This window comes from Pagrus major, chromosome 23, assembly GCF_040436345.1.
Source record: "Pagrus major chromosome 23, Pma_NU_1.0".
NCBI lineage: Eukaryota > Metazoa > Chordata > Actinopteri > Spariformes > Sparidae > Pagrus > Pagrus major.
This window is the reverse complement of record NC_133237.1, coordinates 8,068,855-8,094,259: the sequence shown is the minus strand read 5'-3', so window position 1 is coordinate 8,094,259 and position 25,405 is coordinate 8,068,855. Positions and strand designations below refer to the sequence as shown.

Here is a 25,405-nt window from a genome sequence, read left to right as displayed (position 1 = left end):
TCAGGAGTAGCTTCAGGTTTATATTCAGTATTGTGGAGTTTGCATGTAGTAGGAGTAGAAGCTCAGTTATCTATGACAAAAATGAACGTGCCTTCAGGTCACCAAGAAAAAAACTTTATTACCCATTAGGAATATTTAACCAGTGTTATGCTCTTGCACATTGCACAAGTCAAATGTACATAACAGAACTGCCATCATTGGTATTTACATAGCAGTCTTATTAGAGATTAGTGCAGTGGAATGTGATTGAGAGCCTGTGGGGAGGAGGAAGTGTTCAGCATGGTTGACATGCACTGCAGACAGTAGAAACAAGTTGAACATGTTTGAGACAGACCCAGTGCTCAGAGCACCTGGTTGCAGCTCACTTTACATGTGCTCAAGTTTTTGGATATTCTGTTTTACTCAAATGCTGAAATATTAACCTAAAACAAGCTAAAGAAAAGATTTCTAATTTAACTTATACCCTACTGAAAATGCTTTGAATATCTTAAGAATTTAAGGTTATAATGTAGCCGATCAGCATCTCAGACAAACTGCAGACCTAACATGACTGACATGTAACAGATAAGAAAAACAAATCCATCCAAACACACTAGAATTTAAATGTTAGAACTGCAAAATAGGCACATATGGCAGATACACAACTCTGATGTTACAGTAGAATTTTAGTTCTTTACACAAGATGGGGAAAAGACAGGAAAACAGTACTATCAAAAAACCATTCTCTGTGCAAATCAAAAAGTGGACTCAGTCATTGCAAAATATATCACAAGTGATACTCACTCATCACAAACTAGACACCACAAAACGTTGATTAAGTGTAGCTTTGTTTTGCAAAATAAGATGAGCTGCATCTGTGTAATGCTTATGTCCTTTTTCTATTGGTGTGCTGGATTTTGCAAACATGGGAGTCCCGAGTTAGTGGAGCATGCTGAGGTGAAGGTAAATGTAACTGATGATGGATTTTAACAGAGTGTGGGGGGGGGGATGAGCACACCAAATGAGCAAAAATGCACACATTTGATGTGGTTTTCTTCCTTTGTAGCACTGTCTGTTAAAAACAAAATCACAAGACTGCAACCACTTTAGGGAAGCAGTTGCAAGGTTGTTTTAAAGCAGCCACATACAGCAGACTAGACCTAAACACACAACTCATTTAAAGCAAAGCATACACACATTACACTGACTGAGCATGAGCGTAATCCAAGGAAAACAATCAATACCAATCAAAGAAAGTACTGCATGATTACAAAAAGGAAAATAGGTTTATGTAGAGTGTCGAGTTGGAGAACCGGTTCAGGAGGGAAGCTGAGTCTGAAGAGAAGCAGAGAGTCTGTCATATTGTGGTGGTGTTTAAATGCTATAGGTTCCCCCATGTCTCCGGTGGAGGAAACTGTTCTAGACTGCCGCTTTCACTGTGCTCCTGCTCTCCCATGATGAAGGTCAATCTGTACTGCATCTGAACTTTCTCCTGAAGTACACAAACACACACGCACACAGGATGGGAGAGGTGGATTGATATATAGTTAATCATCCAGAGAGCCATGGCTAGATGGACAGCCTCTGTGCTAATCTCATTGCCATTAGTTAGAGGTACCACTCAGTTAGATATCAATAGGGGAAGGATGAAAAAGAGATCTATTCTTATACATATCGCCATTCTCTTCTTCTCTTGAAGATTATGTCTCAATGTAGAATAATCAATAAAACATTTAAAAACAACGAATTCTCTACATTATTATCGCCTGTATCAATTTAATTAAACTGGGCTCTAGGTTTGTACATTTATACTTAAGCACCAGAACCCAAATAAGACCAACATGGATGCATGTGGAACAAATATCAGAAATTACCCCCTTGACACCACAGCTACAAAACAATTACTGAGATGACACTGAATTCGATGGTGAAAGGTAACGGATATAAACATGCGCGTCCTGTTTGCATTCTAAGCTAGGCCACTTTTTAAGTTCTGGTCAGGATGGTGGAGCGTGAGCTACTACAAACATTTTGATACATCTATAATCATTTTATGATTGAATCGTAGCCCTCTGAATCACAATCGAAGGTGCCTAGAGATGCCCTCCCTTTGATACAACCAGAATTACTACAGATTTATTACAGACTTTCACTGGACTTCTTCTTGTTTTTTGTCACTTTTCTAAAGTATCAAAGTTAAAATACTGGCACAGTTTGCAAAGAAGACAGTAAAGTGACAAACTTAGCAGGGAAAGTAGGTTTTTCTTTTCTTTCCATTTCTTGCTGAAGATGTCAGCTGAGTGTCATGTAGCACTGCTGCTATAGCACTTATGTAGGAGTGTTTAAATAATATTTAAACAGACACTTAGAACAGTTACCACAAAGTCGTACTTTGTTTTCTTTTATACTTGAAAATTACAAGTCAAGTGGAAGCTGAGACATGAGGCATTTCAATGTACTCCTCCAATGTCTAGGCAGTTAAACATCTCAGCTTACCTTGTTTGGGTTTGCCAGCAGCAGGATCTGTGTGACAGCAGCAGGTGGAAGGATGGGGTTGAAAGCTGGGAGCTCGGATCCTGATGGGGGCTGCAGCTTCACTGCCATAGACTAGAGTTCATAAACGAAAACAAACATGTCACAATAGTAACACATAGTAACAATGTCTTTAAAAAGTGAACCTTGCGTGTATGTACAGATCTTATCAATAGTAATCTCTGTTAACTGTAGACAAAGGCCTTGAACTCTCCTACTGCTGACCTTTGGAGCCGTGGTCTGGAAGTTAATGTTTGTGACGGGAACAGGAGCAGACGACAGCATAGAGATGATCACCACCAGCACGTCAGGACGAGAAGGAGGCGAGTCGCGAGCAAAGTGAAAGAGAACCCGCAGACTGTGTCCATCAAACACAGTCACAGGTAACAGACTACCTGGAGGACAGGAAGATGAAGAGACAGGAGGACATCATATCGTAAACCTGTACTTAGAGGTGGGCAGAGGCATAAAAACATTAAGTTCACTTACTGGGCTTTATAGATTCTAGCGGTACAAAAACATCTGTCAGGGTGACTTCTGCAGAAGGATTCTCAGTCTGAGTTGGGGACATATCCAGCAACGTTGCTCCGAGGCTGGGCTGAGAGTTGAGGGGTGCAGGGGGTTCAGTGGAGAAGGCTGGGATGGGGTTTGGGGCAACATTAGATCCGGACTTAACCTGAAGGTCTCTCAGAGTTGGTTTGGACTGCTGCTTGTCCCTAAAAGCAGAAAAATGAACAATTCACCTCTGTGTGCTTGTGCACTTTTGACAGGATGCTCAATTCTGCCATTAGAGTCCAAATTGAAAGGAGCTTGAGAAAAAGTTTACTGTACGTCATGTTAACTAAAGTGAAAGGAGAGGTGACCACAATTTTAGTTAGAGTGGTTAAATTTGAAGATAATGACACATTTTAAAAAATCCCCCATTTACCTACTCCAGACTTTGATGATTAATTCCCTCAGTCACAATTGAAAATGGCACCAATCAGGCACTTTTTAAAGGTTGTTGCAGGGATCTTTTTTGTCAGCTTGGAGTGCATAAAGAAACAAAACTTCTGAAGAAAAATATGTTGAATCATGCAGGCAACAAAGAGTAAAGACAGAAATCTAATGCATTTGACACATGTATATCAAAGTACACCAAGCAGGCAAACATAGCAAACTAACTTACAAAAAATGAAGGACTATCTTGAGGCTGTTTCCCCATAGTTTCAGAAATGATGTGGCAGTGTTATAATAGTGTTAGGTCAATACCATTTGACCTGCAGGCCCTCTGGAGGCAGGGACTGCTGCAGCAGTGTCTTTCCCAGCAGGTCCAGCTCGTCCAGGGCCGAGTTCCCGGGAGTGGAGCCAGAGGACAGGGGCTGAGAGTGCGAGGCTGGGTCTGGACTCAGGAGGAGACTGGGTGCTGCTGGGATGTCTGCGTCTATGCTGTCAGAGGACTAGAAGTAGACAGTCAGAATGTGTGAGAAAATTAATGGTACAGAGGTCTCCTTCTTTAACATGAATTTTAAAAAGACAAGACAAACAAAACATATGACGTCATTGTAAATCATACAAACTGTAAGTGAAGCATCACAGTTATATTAGTAAATGATCTGCTCACCTGGAAGGAGTCCCAGGCTGTGGAGTCCTCAGGCTGTGAGGGAGGGTTGGAGGTGTGTGTTCCTTCACTTAAACCTGTAAGATGCAGAAATAGTTGCAGTACTATTTAGATATAAAATTACACAACTTTAGTAGAGAGTATTGACAAAGTTTTCTTTCCTACATTTTAAAGACGGACTGCACCTTAACTTCAAGATAACTTAACAGAAGCCTAATTAATAACCTGCAACTCATTGGTGTGTGGTGTCAGACATGCTGTTACCGAGTGACATGAGCTCATCGTCCAGGAGACTGATCCCCATCTCTTGCGAGGGGGCATTGAGGCTGTCTGTTGGAGTGGGAAACTCTGGGAAGGACGGAGGCGACTGTGGTGATGTGTCCAATCCTGACAGGTCTAGTAATGCCGTCCCTCCACCTGTGAGAAAATGGATTCGATTCCAGTTCATTTCAAAATGACAAAAAAAAAAAAAAAACTAACGACTTCTGAATATAAAAATTTCTCCACATTAAACCTTTCTGTAGACTTCCGATTCTGAAACTAATCTATTAAACAATCTTTAGGTATTTCTGTGCTCACCTGTTTGTTTCTGTGTGTTTAATGTGTTGTTGCCATTTACAATCTCCCCCTTCACCTGCTGTTTGTACAGGTTGATGACGTGAGTCAGGCTGTCGTTGGCTTGCAGGATCTCCGCTGTGGAAAGACATTAGAAAATGTCCCTTATCGGAACTGACAGCTGGACAGCAAATGTATCAGCAAGCATCTTTCCAGCTAAAGTGAAGGGACAAAACTAAAAAGTATATGAAATTTAGTGTCAGAGCCAGCACTGGCTTTAGTTGACGCTCACCCAGAGCCTCGTCATTGTCCTCTGTATCACTTGCCAGTCTGAACAGTGTCGGTCTCATTTTCTCACAGCGCTGGTACAGGTCCTGACCGCACAAAATACACCATATTAAATACTTGAAACCAAGTACTCACAATGGTATAGCTGTGAACATACCAAACACTTGTCTGTCAGTTCACCTGTATGAGTTCATCGTTGCTATGATTGCTGGCAGTGCTGTCGTAGTCCTGCAAAAGCTGAGTCAGCAGAGTGACGCTCTCTTTCACCTCCTGAATGGCATTCACCCGCTTTGACACTTTCTCTGCTCGCTTCTGATCCTAGAACATAGAACAGACAATTCACAAATGACAGGGTGTGACCACAAGCACATGTATGAAATCATCATACAAGAAGCAGGCTGCAGAAACATGCCACAGAAACACAACGCAGCCAAAGGCAAGAATGCAACAGAACAGCAAGGTCAGGGAGAGGCCATTAAAAAAGTCTGGGAGTAAGAGCAAAGAGCAGCTCTGATAACCCCTGAATTCAGGACAGAGTTACTCTGATTTCCTGCTGAATCACTCTGCCACTGACACACAAAACCCCTCAGGGCAACCAACCCATTTCCTCATTCATTTAACGTTACAGCTGTGAATGCAGCCCTCTGGTATTTTACTCCTTTTCTTAAAAATGCCACACCACAACTATATCTGCATATCTGCAGCACTGAAGACAGTGGTAGTACAAATAATGTCTAACTGAAAAGTGAAATTTATATAAAAAAAAATAATAATAAAGAGGAAGGAGAAGGAAATAGGTTTACCTCTTGGACCATTTCCTTGATGAGTTTATTGGCGGCTTTAAGGTCCTCCGGGTGCGAGCTATTCAACAGGCGAGACAACATCTGACAAAGGAGACAGTCAGAGTTCACATGTGGCAAAAAAAACAGACTCAAGTCACATTTTGTTTACAAACAACTGATTAATTTATCTTTAACAGACAAGTTCTTACTTTTGACTTCTCCTCATCCTCAAATATGGCATTCTTGGGTCTGGGTGGAGGAAGGTTCAATAGTTTGTCAGGTGGCAGTTCTGGATCTTGTTTAATAATACCTGATTTACAAACAAAGAATATGAACAAGACAAGAAGTTAAATGCATCCATTATTTTTGCCTTTACTTTACTTTTAATCTTAAAAATGAACTAGGGCTGCAAACATTAGTGCCTTCTTACGAATTAAGAACTTATAATTTTCATTCATCTGTTGGCAGATACCTTGTTTCTTCAGCATCTGATAGGCGTCTGAGATCTTGGCCTCGTCAGGTAACCCCAAAGTCCAGCTATAGATCAACTCCAAAACTTTCTTTTTTACTGGCTCTGGTGACCGTGAGCCCAGGTACTGAATGGGGGATAGAGGACAAAAAACAGGTTATTTACACACAACAGACATCTAAAAAAAATTGGCTGAAAAACATAAGATGTACTCAGAGAGACAATCAGAAAGCCTTACCTTTGGTGAAACTACTTTGATGAGTTCATTGAGAAAACGGAACTTGCCCACTTCACTGTGAAACCTTTTACCACAGTTTTTCATACATGTCTCCAGAACCTTGAGAAGAAAAACAATGCCAAAGATGAAACATAATCTGAAAACGGCAACACAAATACTGTATTTCATACATATTTAGACAGTCGACTGACTTACTTCTGATTCAGATGCTTAAATTTCGATTAAATCTCCCAAAAGTTTTGTTGTAAAGTATAAACACATTTAAGTAAAGTGTAAACAATTTTTTGCATCCCGTGCAATTAGTGTGGTAGAAAAAACCAGGGTCATCAGTACTGAGGCAGCTAACATCAGATCCTGGTTCAGATCTGAACTCACCAGCAGGGCCTGCATGGCCTCCCACTCCTGTGGAGACTGGATCTTGTGTGCAAGGAGCCTGGTGGCCAGCTGAGGTCTGGAACACAAGTGACAATCGATACTGAATGTCCAAAGATTTCCAAGACACTGCATGCAGCAGTTGAGGGCAGATGAGCAAATGTCAGAGTGGTCAAGTGTGCTGCATGTAGTGCTGAGCAAGATATCATAGATTTATTTGTTATTTTCTTTTGGTGCTGTATTCATATTGTGGTGTTTTTAAAAAGTTTTTCAGTGTATTAAGGAAATTAACACCGATATCAATTAATAAGTCATATTAACCCCATAATGTTTTCTAACTGAAAGTTATTATAACAAATGAGGTCCGTCTAATTTCTCATTATTGAGATGCAATTTCCCACACCTAAACAGAAATTGAGGCTTTTGCATGTTTTCTTTTTTATATCTTTACAGGCTTAGTGCTAAGAGAAAGATGATTTGATTTATATTCAGCAAGAAAATTCCAGTTGTTGAATACATGTGTTAATTTGAACTCAAAGTTGTTTTCATTAACTTTAAATTCAACAAGCAAAAAGACCTCCTTTGGTAGAAAAAAATAAACACAAATTGAATCAGCGTCAACCAGACCATAATTATTAAAGTATGAAGCACAAAACAATGTCCTCTTACCCCTCCAAATCATTGTTGAGCTGGTCACAAAAGGCATGGATGCTGCTCCAGTCTGTGTCTCTGTTGAGTGGGTTTGTGGCTCTGTCTGAAATGTCAGCAAAGGGGATGTCAGACAAAAGAGGTGGTTATATCACAATGTTGTTAATCTGGTTTAAGAATACATACAATATGTCTAATATTTTGGTTAAAGAATAGTTGTGATGTTAAATAACACAGGTTGCATTATTAATGACATTAAAGATAATATTACTATAAAGATCATTTATCTTTCTGAAATGAGTAATGTTTTCTTCTGTGTGAATACAACAGTGAAGATCTCTATCTGTTCAGTTGTTTCTACATCCAGCTGCCACTTTATGAAGTACATCTATCCAAAACTAACAGTCTTTTTGGATTACTGAGGGTAACAAAATGTCCAAAACACTGAGTTTAACTGACCCCTTTCTACAGCAGCTTTAACACAAACATAATCTTATTGCACAACATTGGCATTGTTTTTTTTTTTTATCTGTCTCTGTTTGGTGTTAAGTCTCGCGTTAATATTAACATTTGAATGAGAGCATCAACACTCACTCCAATATGTTCAAATTATAGAGATGTTGAGTGAAAAATATTAAATATTTTGGCATATAACACTTAAAATAAACACCCAAGAGAGTCCAAGGAGGCCTTAAGGCTTCCCAAGTGACTCCTTCATTAAAATTCATTAAGTCTCTGCCACATAACGCCAACATGCCACCGTGCAGAGAGAAATATACAGGGCAGGTGCTAACCGAGTGTCACGTTAGCTAGCTTACTGTCGGTAGTCGCACTGTGTCACTGTCTCGTCTAGAACTTTCTAACGAGGCCAGAGCTTTGACATTATCATAATAAAACCTCTGTGATTAAAAATGGGGGGGCCCGTACCCCTGTCGCCCACTAACGTTCCTTAGTTGAGCTACCGTGCCGTAAAGCTAATGCTACGCCTGGCTGTGTTGTGTGTTGACAGCTGGCAAGCACAGCAGCTCCAGAGCTAGGTTAACGTTAGCATCCTGGATGTGACGGCAGGGTCTCAGTCCCCTCTGCCGGGACACGCGCTGCTGTGGTGAGCTGTCATCTCACCGACGACAACTCGGGGATAATAATTTGTGAGAGTCCGGGTCTTCAGGCAACACTTGCTCGGCAGAATAAGTTTAAAATACTCACTGATACGAGACTCCAAACTCTCCGCATCGGGCGGCGCAGCCATCACTGCGAGATTTATGTGATGTGTCGGTGGGTCTCGCGAGGGACGAACACGGGCACGTAGCGGCAGAAGAGACAAAGAACTCGAACGGGTAGAAATGACAAAGTAAAAACCTAATGTATTTCAAAGCTACTTTTATAATACTTACATTCAGTATTAAAACACCTTATTCTTACGTCTCAGATCCTCTCAATATACATACCCTTGTTGAAAGTTACTTACTGGTGTACAAAAAATGAAAATAGTAATAAAACATTTTTATCTTTTAAACTAATGTCTTTACCAAAGTTGCTAATTAGTGCTAATTATTTGTGTTTGTATGCCAAGTCAGTGCCAATGTCAATGAAAACATCGCTAATTATTAGAATTTATAGTGTGAATTTGAACTGGTATAACCCTTCTAGCACATCGATTTCTATCAGTGTGCTGCGACAAACCAGGAAACAGACGCATACCGGAAGTAAAAATCCTTCACAATAAAAGCAGAACGTTTGGTTAGTGTGGCCGCCAACATATATCTATAAGACAATAAGTGATAAAGCACACTTTTGTCATCACTTTATCACAGCGTTATAACCAAAATGTCTTCTCTTTGTTTTTTCCTTTTTTACTAATGCTGCTAGTTTGATTTAACTTGTTTGGCCGGAATTGTTGTGGTTTACTAACATAACAAAACTTAATTGAAACAAGTGTTGTCCAAACATTGCAAAAATAATACTGTAGCCTGGAAATAAATATGCTCACATAAAATCATATTTTTAAACCATGAGATCTGTTCGTTGATCAACAATGGCAGTAACTGAAATGAGGGATTGGATTAGCTAATTGTATGTTTTAATGAAGCTGTGATGCATTATCACGTTTGGAGCAAAAACCATAGGTTGTATTATATATTATATTATATTTGTCAAGTCTTTATCCTTGAAATAATCTTGTAACCAGAGACCTCACTTTCCTAATTATAGAGAAGCAGCTGCTCTGCGTCTCCCTCTGGCGGCAGATATTGTGTATTTCAGTGAACGTGGAGCACAACAAGGTGGACTACGGCAAGTAACGGGATTTTATTTACATTTACACCTCTTCTATCAAAACGACCAGGAGTTATATGAACACTGCAAGATGTTGGGACGACAGTTCACCACTTTCAGAAGCTCGATGGTGGTTTGTGGTGAAAAGTGACAGTGTGTCGCCGTGAGTGAAAGAAACCGTTTGAGACTGAGAGGCTAACTTGTGGCTGGGAACACTGAGGCAAAGTAAAGTCGCTTCACATGCGCAGACACCTTTGTTTTTACTTGACAAAGCAACATAACAGGGGAAAATAACTTCCTTCCTGCTGCTTTACCAACTCAAAGCGCAGGTTGGCCGCAGGTTTTCTGCAAGAAAAAAAAGGTAGTTGCCGGGGTAATAGATGCTCGCTTCCTGTTTCCTCTTCAAAGAAAAAAACTTGCCAGCTTTTTGTTGTCCTGTAACTTATAAAGTGCCATGTTCACCCACCCTACAAGTCAATTCTCACACAAGAAATGGCTTCTCCGAAGGCTTTACGAGAGTGGTGCCGTGTCACATGCGCCCATTACCCCAATGTGGAAATAACAAACATGTCAACCTCATTCAGAGATGGACTTGCCTTTTGTGCCATCATCCACAGGCACAGACCTGACTTAATGTAAGTATACCACTAGTTAGCCCTGGACTGATGTGCAGGTGCATGACTAGGACATTTCTAACATTACAAACACATTGTCCTTGTCTGTTTTGGCAGCCCTGAGATTTAATTGTCTTCTACTGCGATTTCTCCTGATTGACTAACATGCTGTCTAATCTGGAGCAGAGCAGGACCTGCACACTGTCTCAAGGACTAATCTGCTCTCCTTTGCTTAATCTCTCTCTGTCTCTTTGCTTAGCCTTCTCTTGTCCAGTTTAATGGGATTGGTTTGTTTGTTTTTACCTCTCACATACAGTGATTGAACTGGAAACATCTCATCTGATCTCTGATCTTTAACTGCATTTTGCACATACAGTGCTCTCTCGCTTTATGGCTGCATAGTCACTTGTTAACCACCGTTCACAGACAGGCAACTGTTCAGGTTTGTTTTGTGATTTGATATTTTTTCCCCATCAGTTAATCAATCTCTCCATTTTCCTCCTCACCTTGCTCCAGAGATTTCAGCTCCCTCTCCAAAGACAATGTTTTTCAAAATAACAAACTGGTGAGTCATTTCCTCCTATGTTTTCCACTCAAGCCATGATAACTCTGTGGTTGAGGTTTATTTCTCATAACTAACACAAAACACTATTACAAAAAACTTCCGGGTAAGTATTATTCATGCAACTCCCTCTTCACATTTGTCTACCTTAAGCCTCTGTTTGTCCACCCTGGTCTGTAGGCATTTGAGATTGCAGAGACGAAGCTGGGCATCCCTGCATTGCTGGACCCAAAAGACATGGTTTCAACCAAGGTGCCTGATTGTTTGAGCGTCATCACCTACCTTTCCCAGTACTACTATTTCTTCAACAGGAAGTCTTTTGGTGTGTTAAGTAGAGTCTCTCTGTTCTCTTTTTCAGCTCTTTTTTTAGACGTAGTTACAACAAATATGCAAGCAGATATTTAATGTCTTACTCAAGGGCACTTTATCAAGGTACATGATTAGTGAAGGACACTACAGGTTCAAAGGATTATATCTGTGGTTTTCAGGGGCTCCTGACAAGATAAACAAATCATGAACATGCTTTATTACCAGTGTTTTGGGTGCACCATTGCCTTATACTCTTCACAGACAGCCAATGCCCTCCTCTATTCAAAGCAAGACAGCACATTTTCATTTCAAGGTTCTTGTTTGCCAAACTGTGCTCTATTTGCATGTCTTCTCTTGACTTTGAAGCAGGTCTTGCCAGTTTGAGGTCATCACATGTCACCATCTTAAACAGTCTCACAAAGGTAATAGCTGGCAGCCGTTTTAACGCACATATACTCCCGATGTGAACACGCCTGTTTTCTCTTGGTGTTTGTCATCTCAGTTGCTGGTTTCTCTTCTCTTTTCAGAGTTCGACCGATCTCGAAACAAGTAGAGAGGATCGTTTAACCAACACAAGGCCACAAACAGTGTGTCATTTGTGTTTCAAGCCTGTCCACCTCATACAGAGACTTTGGATCGACGGAAAGGTCTACCATCGCAGCTGTTTCAGGTAACAGCATTGCTCATAAGGTAACAGCAGCATTTGTTTGCTTCCGTCAAGGTCTAGATCCAGATTTATCAAGGCTGTGTGTGGATGTGGTTGAGACGGACTGCAGTTTCCACATAAGAATGCGTTTCAAATGTGTTTCAAGTGACTACTCCCACTTGATTATAGCCAAAGGAATATATATCTGTGTTCAGTCATACAGCTTGAGAAGAGAACTGTTTTTTAGTCATCTGTTTTTAGTGCTGCAACAATTTCATGTTTTCAGGTGCAAAGTGTGCTGCAGCACTCTTTTACCAGGGTCGTACACACAGGGGAGTGAAGCTGGCACCTTGATCTGCACTCACCATTGTAAAAGTTCTCATCCTGTCTTCAATCAGCAAATTGGATCCACTGACAATCGGCCCAAATGTGTGTCTCAGGCCGGTTATTTTTCTCTGGGTGGATTGGCTATCACCACCGTCCCTCATTACGCTAAGAAAACAGAGTCACGAGACGGACTGGTTGGTAAAACAGCAGAGACAGAGGGGAAAGACAGTCAGGAGAGGAGCGGAGAGGTGAAAGACAGACTGCAGAGCATGATAAGGAAGCCAGCACGTTCTCATCTACCCCCACCTAGTGTTAAAGACAGGACCATCGAAAGCGCTGGAAAAGCTGGACCTGCACCTATTCTGGCAGACAGCAAGACAGAGCAGGAAGCAGCAAAGACTCAAGACTCCTCTGAGCTCTCCTCACCTTGTGCACAAGTGACAGAAGGAAGTGCTCGGCCAGTTCCAGCACCCAGGCGAATGTTGGGCTCTTCTGTAGTCCCTGTTCCTGCTCCCAGGACCAAAACTTCCCAGGAAACCAACAGCTCCCCTGCTGCAGGTAAACGGACACCATGTAATTTAATTCTTGTTTCATTATTTTGTTTGTATGTTGATATTAAGTCCATGTCCATTTCTTTTCTTTCATGACTGAGTGAGAAAAAAATGTGAAGCCATTTTTGTTTTTTCTCTTTCCATGTGCAGGCACTTCACCACAAAGCTCACCTCACATGTAAGTGCACAGAAAGTCTGTTCTCTGCTTTCCATTGGCACAAAACTTAAGCTGTCTCCTTTCTCTTGAATATATTGTATTTTAAAACTTCTCTTCTGTTTTACTCATTTCACCTCTGTAACTTACAGCTACAAATGTATTACATAGTGACAATAAACAAAACAATTTTATAAACTATTTGACATATACTATTTATATGCAGAATTTCCATGGTGGGAAAACACAACAATAACATCAAATCTAAATGTCAAATAACCTTAATAAAATAGAATGTGATTTAATATCATTTAATTTTCTTTCATTTATCATAATTTCTGTACATTTTCTAGCTGGCTAATTTTCATCTGTGGCCCTTGGGCAAGATGTTTTGAAACCAATGAGATGATGGTTGAAACTCACAGACGGAAGACAACAAGACGCAATGAAAACATCAACAGCACAAAATAAGCGTGCTCAAGACTGTGCCAAGCCATTCAGAGCAACAGGAAACAGCTAAATATTAGTACTGTAATGCAACAACAATATCCATTACTCAATACATGTAGCCAAACAAGCAACACAAAGCCAACAAAATACAGCCGGAAATACTGATTATAAATGTTTCTAGACATATGAAGACGTGCAGAGCAGCAATAAGACACAAGACAAAAAAAATTAAGACAATCACAATAAAATGTTTAAAATTTTAGTTACAAGTTAGCAAAAGGGTGACATCGTATATCCAACACATACAGTAAGCCATGCTGTAAGACACAACATATACGACTCTATCATTGAAGCTCATACCACATTGATAGTAAAGCACTAGTAAATATGCCATAGACTCCCAAGTCATGCAAAGCTGACTATGTAGCAATCTAGCAAAAGACATTGGACAAGATAGCAGCAAGTTAGCCATTATTAACAACAATGATAATGAAATTAGCTTAGTTTAGTTTAGTTTGGTTAAGAAGGGATAGTGCAAATTACTAAATACATGCTATTACAATGCCGGAATTTTCCAAAAGGCTATTTTTCATCTGTAGTCCCCTGGCCAAGGTCATAAAAAGGCATCTTAAAATACAGCAAAGGCTTCTGAAAATACAACAATAAAATGGCATGTATTTTGTGGACATGTTCACATGTCTGACTTTTCAAAAGAAATGCCTTTAGATTTTGTGTGAAGGTACAGTTTCTTATTCCAGCTGGTAGGGTGTTTCACGATTAGTAATGATTTATTAATAGGAAATAAGGACATATTTCCTCCGAAGTCTCTTAAAACACCTCCATCTTTCCCCTCTTAGCACCAGCCCGAAGGTGAAAGCCAACCATCCATGGCTGGCCATCATCCATCCTGGACCCTGGACTCAACTGCCTCCCGCTCCAGCTCCAGTACCCACTCCACGATCCAAATCTGTCTCTAACCTGCACAGGTCATGGTACAGACCCAAAGTGGCTGCTCCCAATCCATTTGGAGAGGATGTGGATGAGGTCACTCAGGATGAGAGCGCTAAACCTGAGCCTGCAGACCAAACCATGCCCTCACCGGCAGGGAATGAAAGCAATCTGAGTGGAATTTCTAACACAGTGGAAGCTTCAAGTGAACCAGCTGGAGATACAAATAAAATTGGTGTATCAGATCTGGATGTAACTGGAAACACAGGAGGTTCACTCCCAGATGTGACTGAAGCAGCAGCAGCAGGGTCGCATGCCACTTCAGATGAAGCATCGAATCATATATTACCCAGGAGTCTCTCTGTGCCAGCTATCACATCCGCCCCCAGTCAAGGCTCCTTTGTGCCTGCTGACATGACAGAGGCAGGTGACCAGGTGACCCCATGTCAAACTAAGGTATGGATAAAGATAATGAGTAACTATTGATAATGAAGTCTAAACTAATCTTTAAGTGGAGCAGAAAACAACATACTAGATTTCATTATTTTCATTATTTCATTAATAATAAAGACTGGCTCCTACCAAAGGATGTTTTTATGGAGTGCTAATGCTTTGTAAACATGTCACACAAGGTTAGTCAGGTTTCACATCAGTCTGTCTGTCATGATTTTGTCTCAACTTTAACAAGACACTAGTGTATAGTGTGAACTGCCCTACAATTTTCCATTTTGTTTCCACGTTTAGCTGGCCTGCAGAGAGAACCCTTTTGATCGAAAGCCTGCAATACCCAAATCAAAGACTTTTCAGGCCCTCCCATCTAGACGGGCCCCTGCTCCTGGACATGGCTTCCCACTCATCAAAAGGAAGGTACAATGGCTGAATTTAGGAATCAAAGGCAACAAAAAATAACTCAATTAATTTTTGTATTAATTTATTTGTTTATAGTTCCAAATACATATTGCACATTTTTGTCCAAAAAGCAATCTGAACAACTTTTAGAACTGCCTACACATCAACCTTAATAGAAAGATTATATGCAAGGTAGTGTTGATTTTAGCCCTAATCATGAGGTTCAGTCATGTAAATGTCTGTGGTGTAAATTCATACTTGGTTTGCAGAAATTATGTATCAGAATTTTAGTTTTTTGATGTCGCTCGACAGGTGCAGACGGACCAGAATGTTTCTACAGAAAACCTGCAGGTGGAGATGAGAGAATTGGATAAACATCTGGAGGCGATGGAGCAACGAGGAGTCGAACTGGAGAGGAATCTGAGAGACTGCAAGAATGGTTCACCAAATTGTTCCTGGATTATCTAGATGAAATGATTAACTTGCAATACAGATTTTTATATCTCTGGCGACCTCTTTTGTGTTTCAGATAAAGAAGAAGAACAAATGCTAATGGAGTGGTTCTCTCTTATCCATGAGAGACAGGTTCTGGTGCGCAGAGATACGGAGCTGGTTTATCTGTAAGTAGATAAGACCAGGACAATGATGTGCCATTGATTTTCATTTCCACTGCAGTTTATTCTGCACCCAAGTGGTTTCTTGAGTGTTGCAATGCTTTACAGACATTTTGTGTCATGCCTTTTCCCAGGATGAAGCAGCAGAAATTAGAGGAGAGACAGGCAGATGTGGAGTACGAGCTCAGATGTCTCCTTAATAAACCAGGTCAGTGTGTCACTTCTTTCCAGCTGATATATCTGAAAATGGTAACAGTTATTAATCTGAAATTGGGGCCATTCCTGCGGGGGTTATAATAATATAAACAGGAGTCCTAACATTTCTAGTTTCACCCCTAACCAAACAACTTAATAAAGAGCATAAATAGGCATTAAGAGCATCACAATTAAAAACACTTACACATTATATATTACACTCTCATGGAACACTGAAATTTGGCTCTCAACAAAAGACAAAAACAACAAATTGGTTCTGTGAGTTTTGCCTTCTGACCTGAAACAAATTTGTGTACAAGGGGTTAACAAATAAATCAGAAACCTCACTGGGTGCTGTTCCTGAATGTGGTCAGTGTGGCGCGGTGCAAAGAAGTGACTTGCAGTGCTTTGTTTTGTTAAATGTTGCACACCATCATCTAAAGAGAGTGACTGGAGTCAAAAGGATCGAGATCAGGAGCAGCAGCTGATGGATGAGCTGGTCGCGGTCATCGAACAGAGGAACCAGATCATCAGCAGCTTGGATCAGGACAGGCAGAGGTGCACAGATAATAAAAAAATACATGCTGCTTTCACATTCATAGGTTTTAATTGTTTAAAGGTTTAAATGAAATTTTGGTTTTCTGATTAGGGAAAGAGAAGAAGATATGCTTTTGGAAGCCATGATGAAGAACAAAGGTGAGAAAATTACTTTTTAAAAGTTCCAACTGCCTTTTTCATACTGCTGTGTCTTCTGCTGTCCATTTTTATGCTCCTCTCTGCTTATAAAAACTCTTGTGAAGTTTCCTACTACATCTTACTGTGACATCTCTCCTTAGAGTTCCAGAAAGAAGGACTAAAGGAGCTCAAGAAGTCAAAAGGAAAGTTCAAGCCCGCCAAAGTTTTTAAGATGCTGAACCAAAGAGCAGAGAGCACCAAAGACTCCATGGACAAAAAGAGCTGAAATGCTGTCATGGCTGCAGAAACTGTCAAGGACAACAAACTCGTTTATCATAATATCAGTCAGTGTCTTCATTTTGTTGAAGAGCTGCTCAGTAGCATAAACCAAATGAATAATAATTTTTTTTTAAGTGCAAATAGTTCAGTCTTACAATACATTTTCTCTTCATGTTTAATTACTTGCCCTGGGAAACAGGGTATGCAATCTATGTTTATGTTTTTTTGTAAATGCTATTACATACTTGTATTAATTGAGGTATGCAATAAATATTTATTTTGCCAAGTTTTATGTCTTGTCTAGAACTGTATACTTTATGATTAAGCAGCTCTTATTTCAAACTGTTTTGAAAATGCTAGTTATCTGCTATGCTGAAAAAAGTACATGCAAATTCACTCAAAACAAATTTGTAGTAATAAGCAAAACAAAAGTGCCATGAGCGATTTAATTCTTAAGAACAAAAGATGAAAAAGAAGTTTACATGAAAGAAGTTTAATTGTTTTTGTTCTAATATTATGGTTTTAACAGAAACACTGGAAAGCAGAACTTTGAGATCCTTGAAGAGCAGAGTACTTTATCCTGGCTATAATCCTACTGTGTGCAATTGTTATCCATGATTCGTGCATCCCGAGTGTCCTCTTGTTTTCAGAAAGATGGCAGCATTTTTTAAAAGACAATTTATTTAGGGTAAAAAGTGGGATTGTCTGTACTTCAGGGATTACTGGTTAGTTTCTGCCATGACAAGTCTAAAAATCTAGATTTAATCGCTTTTAAATTAAAAGCATTAAATGCATGCAATTTTTTTTTTTAAAAGGATGGCTGTGTTATTGTAAAAACACATTCAAAGGTTATGGAGTAGCCTAACCTTTGGATGTTGAAGTAACAGTGTAACTTTCAACCATTCAGCACATTTAACAACTGTAAGCAAGTGTGTCACTATTCGGTTTAAGCCGCATTAAGTAAAGTGCGTAGGAAGGTGGATCAAGACGCTACCCACCAATTGACTCGACAATGAAACAGACACATTTGGCCTGCCAGTGTATTTTATCTTATTTATATTTGACTTTGTTAGACCAGAGAATACCCCACTAGTTTGTTTTTTTCTACATCTTGTACAGTACAAGCGGAACGAAAAACAAGCGTTCCTCTTGAGCAGCCGGAATATTTCCCTACGCACGAAGCCACCGGAAGCTGAAAGTTCTCACCGTTCATGTGGGTTCATGTTGACAACAAAAACTATCTCTGAAAAATTGTACTAGTAAGGATTCACATTACGAGCTTCGGAATAAAACATGTCCGACAACGAAGATAAGTAAGTAACGACACACATGTTGTGTAACATATCATATTAAGCGGCCTATTTACTGTAACGTTAACACAACACAACGTGGGCTAACGTTGACGTTATAGCTAACGAACATTTAGCCGGTTAGCCAGAAGAAATGTCCAATAAACCTGGATGTGTTTTCTTTGTGCTAACTGTTTTCATATCAAATTTGTAGCTTCGACGACGGAGATTTTGATGATGCTGAAGAGGATGAGGGATTAGATGACCTGGAAAACGCAGAAGATGTAAGTTCACCAATTCCTTATTAGATAAGTGGCTGCTGTAAGACCTACATTTAGCTTGTGTGTAACTTATCAAGGCATTTGTTTTTGGCTTCGGACAACGCTGCTATGAGATTAAGCAATTTGGTCCGCGTTAGATGAGTCCAAACCTTTTTGCTCTGCTCTTGTGATCAGGAGGACCAGGAGAACGTGCAGATTCTGCCTGCAGGAGAGGGGCAGCAGGCCAACCAGAAGAGGATCACAACACCGTATATGACTAAATATGAGAGGGCCAGAGTGCTTGGGACACGAGCTCTACAGATAGCGTGAGTGTTGTCATGTGTGTGTGAACCATCACACCGTGTCTTGGTGGTGTGATCACAATGTCCTGGGTTCAGATATGGCTTCTGACCTTTGACTCCTGTCTGGACACTTGCTTACACTCTTTGCTGGTGTGTTTATTGTATTACGGTCATGTGTGATGGAGGTGGAAGAGCTGTGTGTGAGGACAGAGACTAATTTCTTTGCTTTTATTTGTGTATGTTACTGTTTTACCTATAATTGTGGGTACTAGTCTGACTAATAACTGCAATAATGGATTTACGGATGATTTAAAGTATTTCTTGTTGCTCCCTCCTGTTTGGTCTTATATTCATTTACTATTACTAATGGTCAAAAATGTGTTGTAATTTTTTTTCTGAAAGCACACATAATTAGCTTTGTCATAGTACATAGATGAATATTGATAACACTGAGTACATTATTTGTCTGAGTGACACTAGTCAATACCTTTAATGTTATGAGTACCATAACCAAGCCAATTTGTTGTCAACTATTATATTAATTGCCAACTGTTTTGATAATTTATGAATTGGTTTGACTATTTTTTTTTTAGTAAAAGAACGTCAAAATTCTCTAATTCCAGCTGCTTAAATCTGAATGTTTTCTGGTTTATTTACTCCTCTGTGACAGTCAGTCTTCAAGTTGTGGACAAAGCAAGAAATTTGAAGATGTCATCTTGGGCTTTTGGGAACATACTTTTATAAACCAAATAACTAATCGATTAATCGAGAAAATAACAGACATTAATCAACAATATAGATAATCATTAGTTGCAGCCCTAGTAGGAGGGTTTGGTTGTTTGGAGGCAACTTAATTAGTCGACATCTAGTTCGCTACTAAGGTATTGCCTGTAATGCAGCATCTACTTCACCTGTCTATCTGCTGACTTGTCTCCAACAGAATGTGTGCCCCAGTCATGGTGGAGCTGGAGGGAGAAACAGACCCTTTGCAAATCGCAATGAAAGAGCTTAAGTAAGTAATACAATTTGAATGATCAGTGATGTTTTATAAAATTATTAAATGAACGACTGCCTCTTTAGTTTCTTTAATCATGATTTAAAGAGTAGGATAATATTCTTCACTGAGCTTCACTGTACTTCCCAGTGTCTTAGCATTCAATTTGTTTTTTCTTTCCAACAGGGGCAGAAAGATCCCAATCATCATTCGCAGGTACCTTCCTGATGGGAGTTATGAGGACTGGGGCTGTGACGAGCTCATCATAACTGATTAAACAGCTATTCCAGTGTTTACTGACTAAACAATATATGCTGGTTCACACCCACCATCGTCTCAGGTCAGTCAGCTAAACAAATGCAGAAGGTTCCCAAGATGGGTGCAATTATCACCCATCGGTTCATACCTTAATTTGATCCACATCACATCAGCTGACTCTGTGGGTTGGTGAAATATGACCACGTAAAATATACTGAACAGACAACCGAAGCTCATCAAAATCAAAACAGTGTGTTTTATTGTTACTTTCTCAGTCTCATTGTGTTGTTATATGCCATGCACCTCAAATTAAATTCACAGTTGAAATGTACAGAAACTGCTTTTCTTAACAGCTGTTTTATAACTTAGAGCCACAAGGGGGAAATGTAACTTGGTCAAACATTAACTTTTTTTTTTTTACAAAATAATCCTGTGTTGTAATTATTTCATCTGTTGTTTTGAAGGAGAGATGTGATTAGTTTGAAAAAAGTGTTTAATTGTTATTAATAAACCCTTTTGTATAATGGACGATGTTTCATTCATAATGCTCATAATAACACTATGAACTGTTCAAAATGTACAGGGATTTAACTGTATAACTATGCAATAAGCCACACACACCTGAGCGTATGTGACGTGAAAGAGCAATTTACCATCAAGAAAAAGAACAAACTTTCTACAATAACAGCTGCAACGATTAGTCAATAGATCGATCAGTGGATGGAAAGGAAATTAATCACCCTTTATTTGATAAACGATTAATCATTTCAGTCATTTTTCAAGCAAAAATGTCAAAAATTTGCTCTGTCATTTATGTAAATGAAGAGTATTTCAGTTCTGGACTGTTGGTTAGACAAAAGAAGCAACTTGAAGACGCCACTTTGGGCTCTGGGAAGTTGTGAGCATATTTCACAATTTTTTGGGATGTTTTTTAGACTAGATTACAAATCAGGGAAATAATTGGAAGAATAATCAATGATGAAAATAATCTCAGTGGCAGCCCTAAACACAGTGCAACAACACAGTACCAATTTGACATTCAATATTCATATTAACTGTCAGGGGTGTTGATGCAGCTTTATTTTTAATTCTATTAACTAATTATCCTCTTAAGAGTCTACATATACAGTATGTTCACTTTTCCACTTGTGTCATGTAGATTTATTTTGTGTAGCAAAAGTTATTATGACTGCTAGAACGACACATGAAATAACTTTACAACTGAATGTGCAATTCAGCTATGGACGGCTGTAACTCACAGATACAAAGGCAGGTACACATGTAACTCTTTATCATGTTTATTATCAGTCAGCAGTATACGTTTTGCTCGAAATTCAATATTTATATAGATGAGATTTCTTTTTTTTTAAAAAGAAAAAGGGCTGTTTTCTGGTACGTCCATTTCATCAAACACTGTAGATAATGTCCTAAAAACAAACCACACTGCTTCAAAAATAGCTAGCTGTTATCTTACTACCCTGTCTGATAACTGGTATGAAAGCATGACAGATGCTCAGGTCTGGCCTCAGGAGCTCTCTTAAAGTGATGAAACAGGTTTTCTCCTTCAGTAGTGTGTAACCATGTTGTCACTGTCATCATGCTCACTGTATCCCACCGCCTTTCGCATACACACACACACGCTCAAAGCAGCCAAACAGTCACTGTATTGTTTAGTAAAAATGGGCTGTTGCCCAGGCAGAAAGAGGGTCAGAGCATGCTGGAAGATAGAGGGGACTGAAAGTTTGTGAGAATGAGAGGATTAACAGCTTTGTTTTGGAAGAAGCAGTATGATGATACTTCAGCCTCTGGTAGATGGAAGGAAGGATTGTACACTATGCATGACATGTAAATGGTGAGGACATACTACTTGATAAAAATGCACCTGGGGAATAAAGATATGAACTAATGAGGCAGCGTGTTTTCCAGAGGTAAAAACAAAGCCACATGTGCACTGTTGTATCCTCATCTATCTCAGGCAGTTAAACATCACCAGGGAGAAGCCAGTCTGTACTGGTATCTATAATCATGTTTTGCCACAGTCATGTTAATAATTTCTGTAAAACTGCTTTCATCTGTGAGCCTTTTGACGAGAGGAGACAGCGCCTCAGGGTGACGCTGCACTCCTTTCATGGGGTGGATGGGGCAGCCCATGTGACACTCAGCAGCACCAGCCGCAGTGAGGACACCATAAGGTCGTCCTCAAACCAGCTGAGGCTACCACAAATATCTTTTGACTTCATCTTTTCTCATTACTTTAGAACTCATTATGTTTTATCTGTTGTCCTCTGACAATTCCCCATCAACCCCTGGTTTTACACGGCACATGGACTTCATAGTGCATTATCAACTCTAACATTTGTTGACTGGCTTTGTTGATTGGATTATTAGATCGAGGGATGATGGATTATGTTAATTCAGACAGTGTTTTACTTTAATTGTTCAGATATTGTGTATTATTTTACAGATCCTCTTGCAAACAAGTCTTGCTACATGATTCCAACTTTTTGGCTATTCTGCCTTAAATTTGAGATCAGAACAATTTAATTGTATCTTTGATAAGTTTAAGCAATCAGGCAACATAAGACACAACACATTTTGTTATGCATTTTAATGCATAGGTCAGGCTTCTTTTTTTTTAAATAATTGAAAACTTTTCTCATGTTTTTCTACCCCAATCTCCTTCAACAAAATGGAGACTTCATGTTTACAGACGGTCAGTTTTGTGTTTACTTTTATACCAGCTCCATGGTCTTTTCATGATGCAACACCTGATTTTACCAGACCTTCAATGCATCAGCCTCTCTGGAGGAAACAAACAAAACCCTTCCAGATAACATCCAATGCTTTTGAATAGGGCTGCAAAATACGGTAAACTATGACACTTGTTGTGGTCTGTACCAAATAAAAATGTTCTTGCATCTGGAGAACATCTCTGCAGCACAGCACTTCATTATAATGCTGTGTTGTCACATTTTACCTTTGTCAGCTTCTACAATTCGAATATTGCCCTTCTTTTCATCCATTCTTGCTCTGCACTGTATGGTGGCAGGATGAGCTGGTGGCTTTATTGACTGCCTGGGTAGGCCACATATCATCTTCCTGGGTCTGCTTTTTCTGGCTGACATCTGCTTTGATAGTTTGGTGATCACTATTCACTTAAATAGACAATTAACTTGAGCAAAGTCTTCCTTCTGGTTAACTCTATTAACCTTTCGATTGTTTTAATCCCATTACAGCTTCAACCTAAAAAGAAAGTTTGGGGGATGTTTTTAGTGGAGCGGGTGAGTGTCGGGGATGAGAGGAGGAGGGTGGGTAGCGGGGGTCTATGTGCAGAGAGAGTATGAGAGTCCCTTTGTATCCCGCTGAAGCTACAGGCCAGGCAGGCTCCCTCACTGCCCTTTTTCCCTCCTCCCCAAGCTCCCCTTCAATGGCCCTCTTTGTCTTTCCAAAGTATCACACAGCCGATTAAAAAGAGGGAATTAGGAGTCAGGCTTAACCTGCAACACACAGGGAAACACACACATACACATATATACATGCACACTATAACAAGCTCGAAATATGCATATAGGCATGCATAACCAATCGTACCCCCATCTAGGGCTGGATTAGTTCAAGTTCAAGGAAACTTACAATGGCAGTCATCGTCTGCAAACTACAGTACATGAATGTGGATCTGATGACACTTCTGCTACTGTTGTAACACAGTGCCTGCGCATCCCCATTACTCATGTTTAGCTCTGCTAATGGTCAGTTGTAGATTGCTGCAGCCAGCTAAAGTGAATTATCCATCAGCTGAACAGATTTTACCAAGAATGTCAGCAGTGATTGAGTCACTAGATGCCATGAAGACACGTTTTTGTTGCTTTGTTTCTGTCAACTTCATAACAATAGGAACATTTTTTTTAATAATCTTTAGGACAATTTGTTGTTTGAAAAATTATTAGTTAGTTATTACTATAATGTTATTCAGACAGAGATTTTAATTGATAGATGATTATTTAAGATGATTTGTTCCACTGTAAAAATGTCTCAAGAGGCAGACATGTATTAAATCAGAAATAATAGTGCTTTATTTCAAGTGAGAGTAAAAGATCATTAGTCATCATCACATGTTTAGACTTTCGCTCTTGCTGTTATTTAGAGGTTGTGTTGCTGTGTTGTGTTGGCAACAGCTATACAAGAGTGGAAACCATGAAATACTAAAATGGCAGTCAATTTTTTTTTTCATTAAGGTGAGAAAGCAATAACAGCGCACACAAGCATAAAGCAAATATAAATAAGAAATGTAAAATTCATAGCAACATTACAGATATTTCACACATAGCAACAAGGATGTAAAAGGAACTCTTATGCTGGAGGTAAATGGTTAAATAAAAATGGGCTCTAAACTTCAATGTGCTGCATGCATATGGTTTGGATCTGTGTCCAGTAGTGATAAAGAATATTTTTAAATGATACACATGAAAACAAAGCAAATTCATTATTATTTTTTTCACTTACCAAGATGGAGAATAACACACTTAAAATACAGTGCTGTTGCGGAGATGAGGGACAGAAATGAAATGTGAAAACAGTAACGAAACAAAAGACCAAAGAGAGAAGAGAAATGAGAAAACAACATGAACTAATGAAAAAAGTGGAAAACAAACATGATTTAACATATGGTTGTTGCTTATTGATACGTGAGTAGCAGTTATTATGAAGGACAAGGCACATTTTATATTTCATATTAGGCTATGAAAAAAAATTGTTAAAATCTATTATCTCCTCAAAGCTTTACGCGCTCAATCTCTGGCAAATGTCTCAGTATTGGCATCTTCCACAGTGAATCTGTCTCAGAAATTCTTGTTTGTTTGTTTTTTAAGTTGCACAACTACAATCAAAAGATCTGACATTTCATATTGAATACTGTTCTATATACACACTTTAACATGCATTAAGGAAAAGACAAAGCAGTGGTGCAGACTGTCAGTGGAGATAATAATGGCAAAAAGCATTTGACAGTATTAATACAGTAAATTGTTAAAACAGCTTTTATCTTGTATTCCATGACTCATTTGGTCAATACATCGATTATCTAAGTATAGATAGATATTTTTATCATTAATGTTGTCCATGAATACATCAAATACTAATGAAAAATCATCAGTGCCATTGTGAAAAAGGCAAAAGTAACTTTTGACACTACTTTGACACGTTTTGAAGTAATTTACAATAAGTCACATTGGAGAAAGCTAAGAGAAAACTAATGAAGTGTAGGTAGTTTTGAGTGTCGCGTTGGGAGAAACATCCTTACGATCTGTTTCTTCTTTACAAGTTTTGGTCTCAAAACTTTGGTTGTCTCACAAATATTTCAAATCTGTGCACATCAATACATTTGCAATTTCAA

General features: G+C 39.3%; 3 protein-coding genes across 5 annotated transcripts; 2 read left to right on the top strand and 1 right to left on the bottom strand.

Moving 5' to 3' along the window:
- Window positions 1–92: 92 nt before the first annotated feature.
- Window positions 93–8,722, bottom strand: LOC141019712 (ADP-ribosylation factor-binding protein GGA1-like). The gene is made up of 17 exons (XM_073494701.1): window positions 8,670–8,722; window positions 7,485–7,569; window positions 6,819–6,894; window positions 6,444–6,542; window positions 6,209–6,332; window positions 5,946–6,046; window positions 5,758–5,838; window positions 5,135–5,272; window positions 4,959–5,040; window positions 4,691–4,804; window positions 4,376–4,528; window positions 4,115–4,188; window positions 3,763–3,950; window positions 3,001–3,227; window positions 2,737–2,906; window positions 2,476–2,586; window positions 93–1,471 (listed from the first exon to the last, which is right to left on the bottom strand). The coding sequence occupies exons 1-17, from the start codon at window positions 8,710–8,712 to the stop codon at window positions 1,361–1,363; spliced, it is 1,977 nt and encodes a 658-aa protein (XP_073350802.1). The 5' UTR covers window positions 8,713–8,722; the 3' UTR covers window positions 93–1,360.
- A 990-nt stretch (window positions 8,723–9,712) lies between these two features.
- On the top strand, window positions 9,713–17,200 carry LOC141018900 (MICAL-like protein 1). Of its 3 annotated transcripts, none has more exons than XM_073493645.1 (15): window positions 9,713–10,372; window positions 10,868–10,916; window positions 11,094–11,235; window positions 11,592–11,644; window positions 11,750–11,892; window positions 12,155–12,753; window positions 12,897–12,924; window positions 14,208–14,754; window positions 15,043–15,165; window positions 15,460–15,586; window positions 15,677–15,767; window positions 15,896–15,969; window positions 16,400–16,514; window positions 16,606–16,652; window positions 16,793–17,200. In XM_073493645.1, exons 1-15 carry the CDS (start codon window positions 10,230–10,232, stop codon window positions 16,915–16,917), a joined length of 2,406 nt encoding a protein of 801 aa, XP_073349746.1. In that variant the 5' UTR covers window positions 9,713–10,229; the 3' UTR covers window positions 16,918–17,200. The 3 variants fall into 3 exon arrangements, with proteins under 3 accessions (XP_073349746.1, XP_073349745.1, XP_073349747.1); XM_073493644.1 differs by having other exon boundaries at window positions 11,589–11,644; XM_073493646.1 differs by lacking the exon at window positions 10,868–10,916 and having other exon boundaries at window positions 10,315–10,372; window positions 11,589–11,644.
- An 882-nt stretch (window positions 17,201–18,082) lies between these two features.
- On the top strand, window positions 18,083–20,539 carry polr2f (RNA polymerase II, I and III subunit F). The gene is made up of 5 exons (XM_073494299.1): window positions 18,083–18,223; window positions 18,414–18,483; window positions 18,655–18,785; window positions 19,702–19,773; window positions 19,942–20,539. Exons 1-5 carry the CDS (start codon window positions 18,204–18,206, stop codon window positions 20,030–20,032), a joined length of 384 nt encoding a protein of 127 aa, XP_073350400.1. The 5' UTR covers window positions 18,083–18,203; the 3' UTR covers window positions 20,033–20,539.
- Window positions 20,540–25,405: the final 4,866 nt, after the last annotated feature.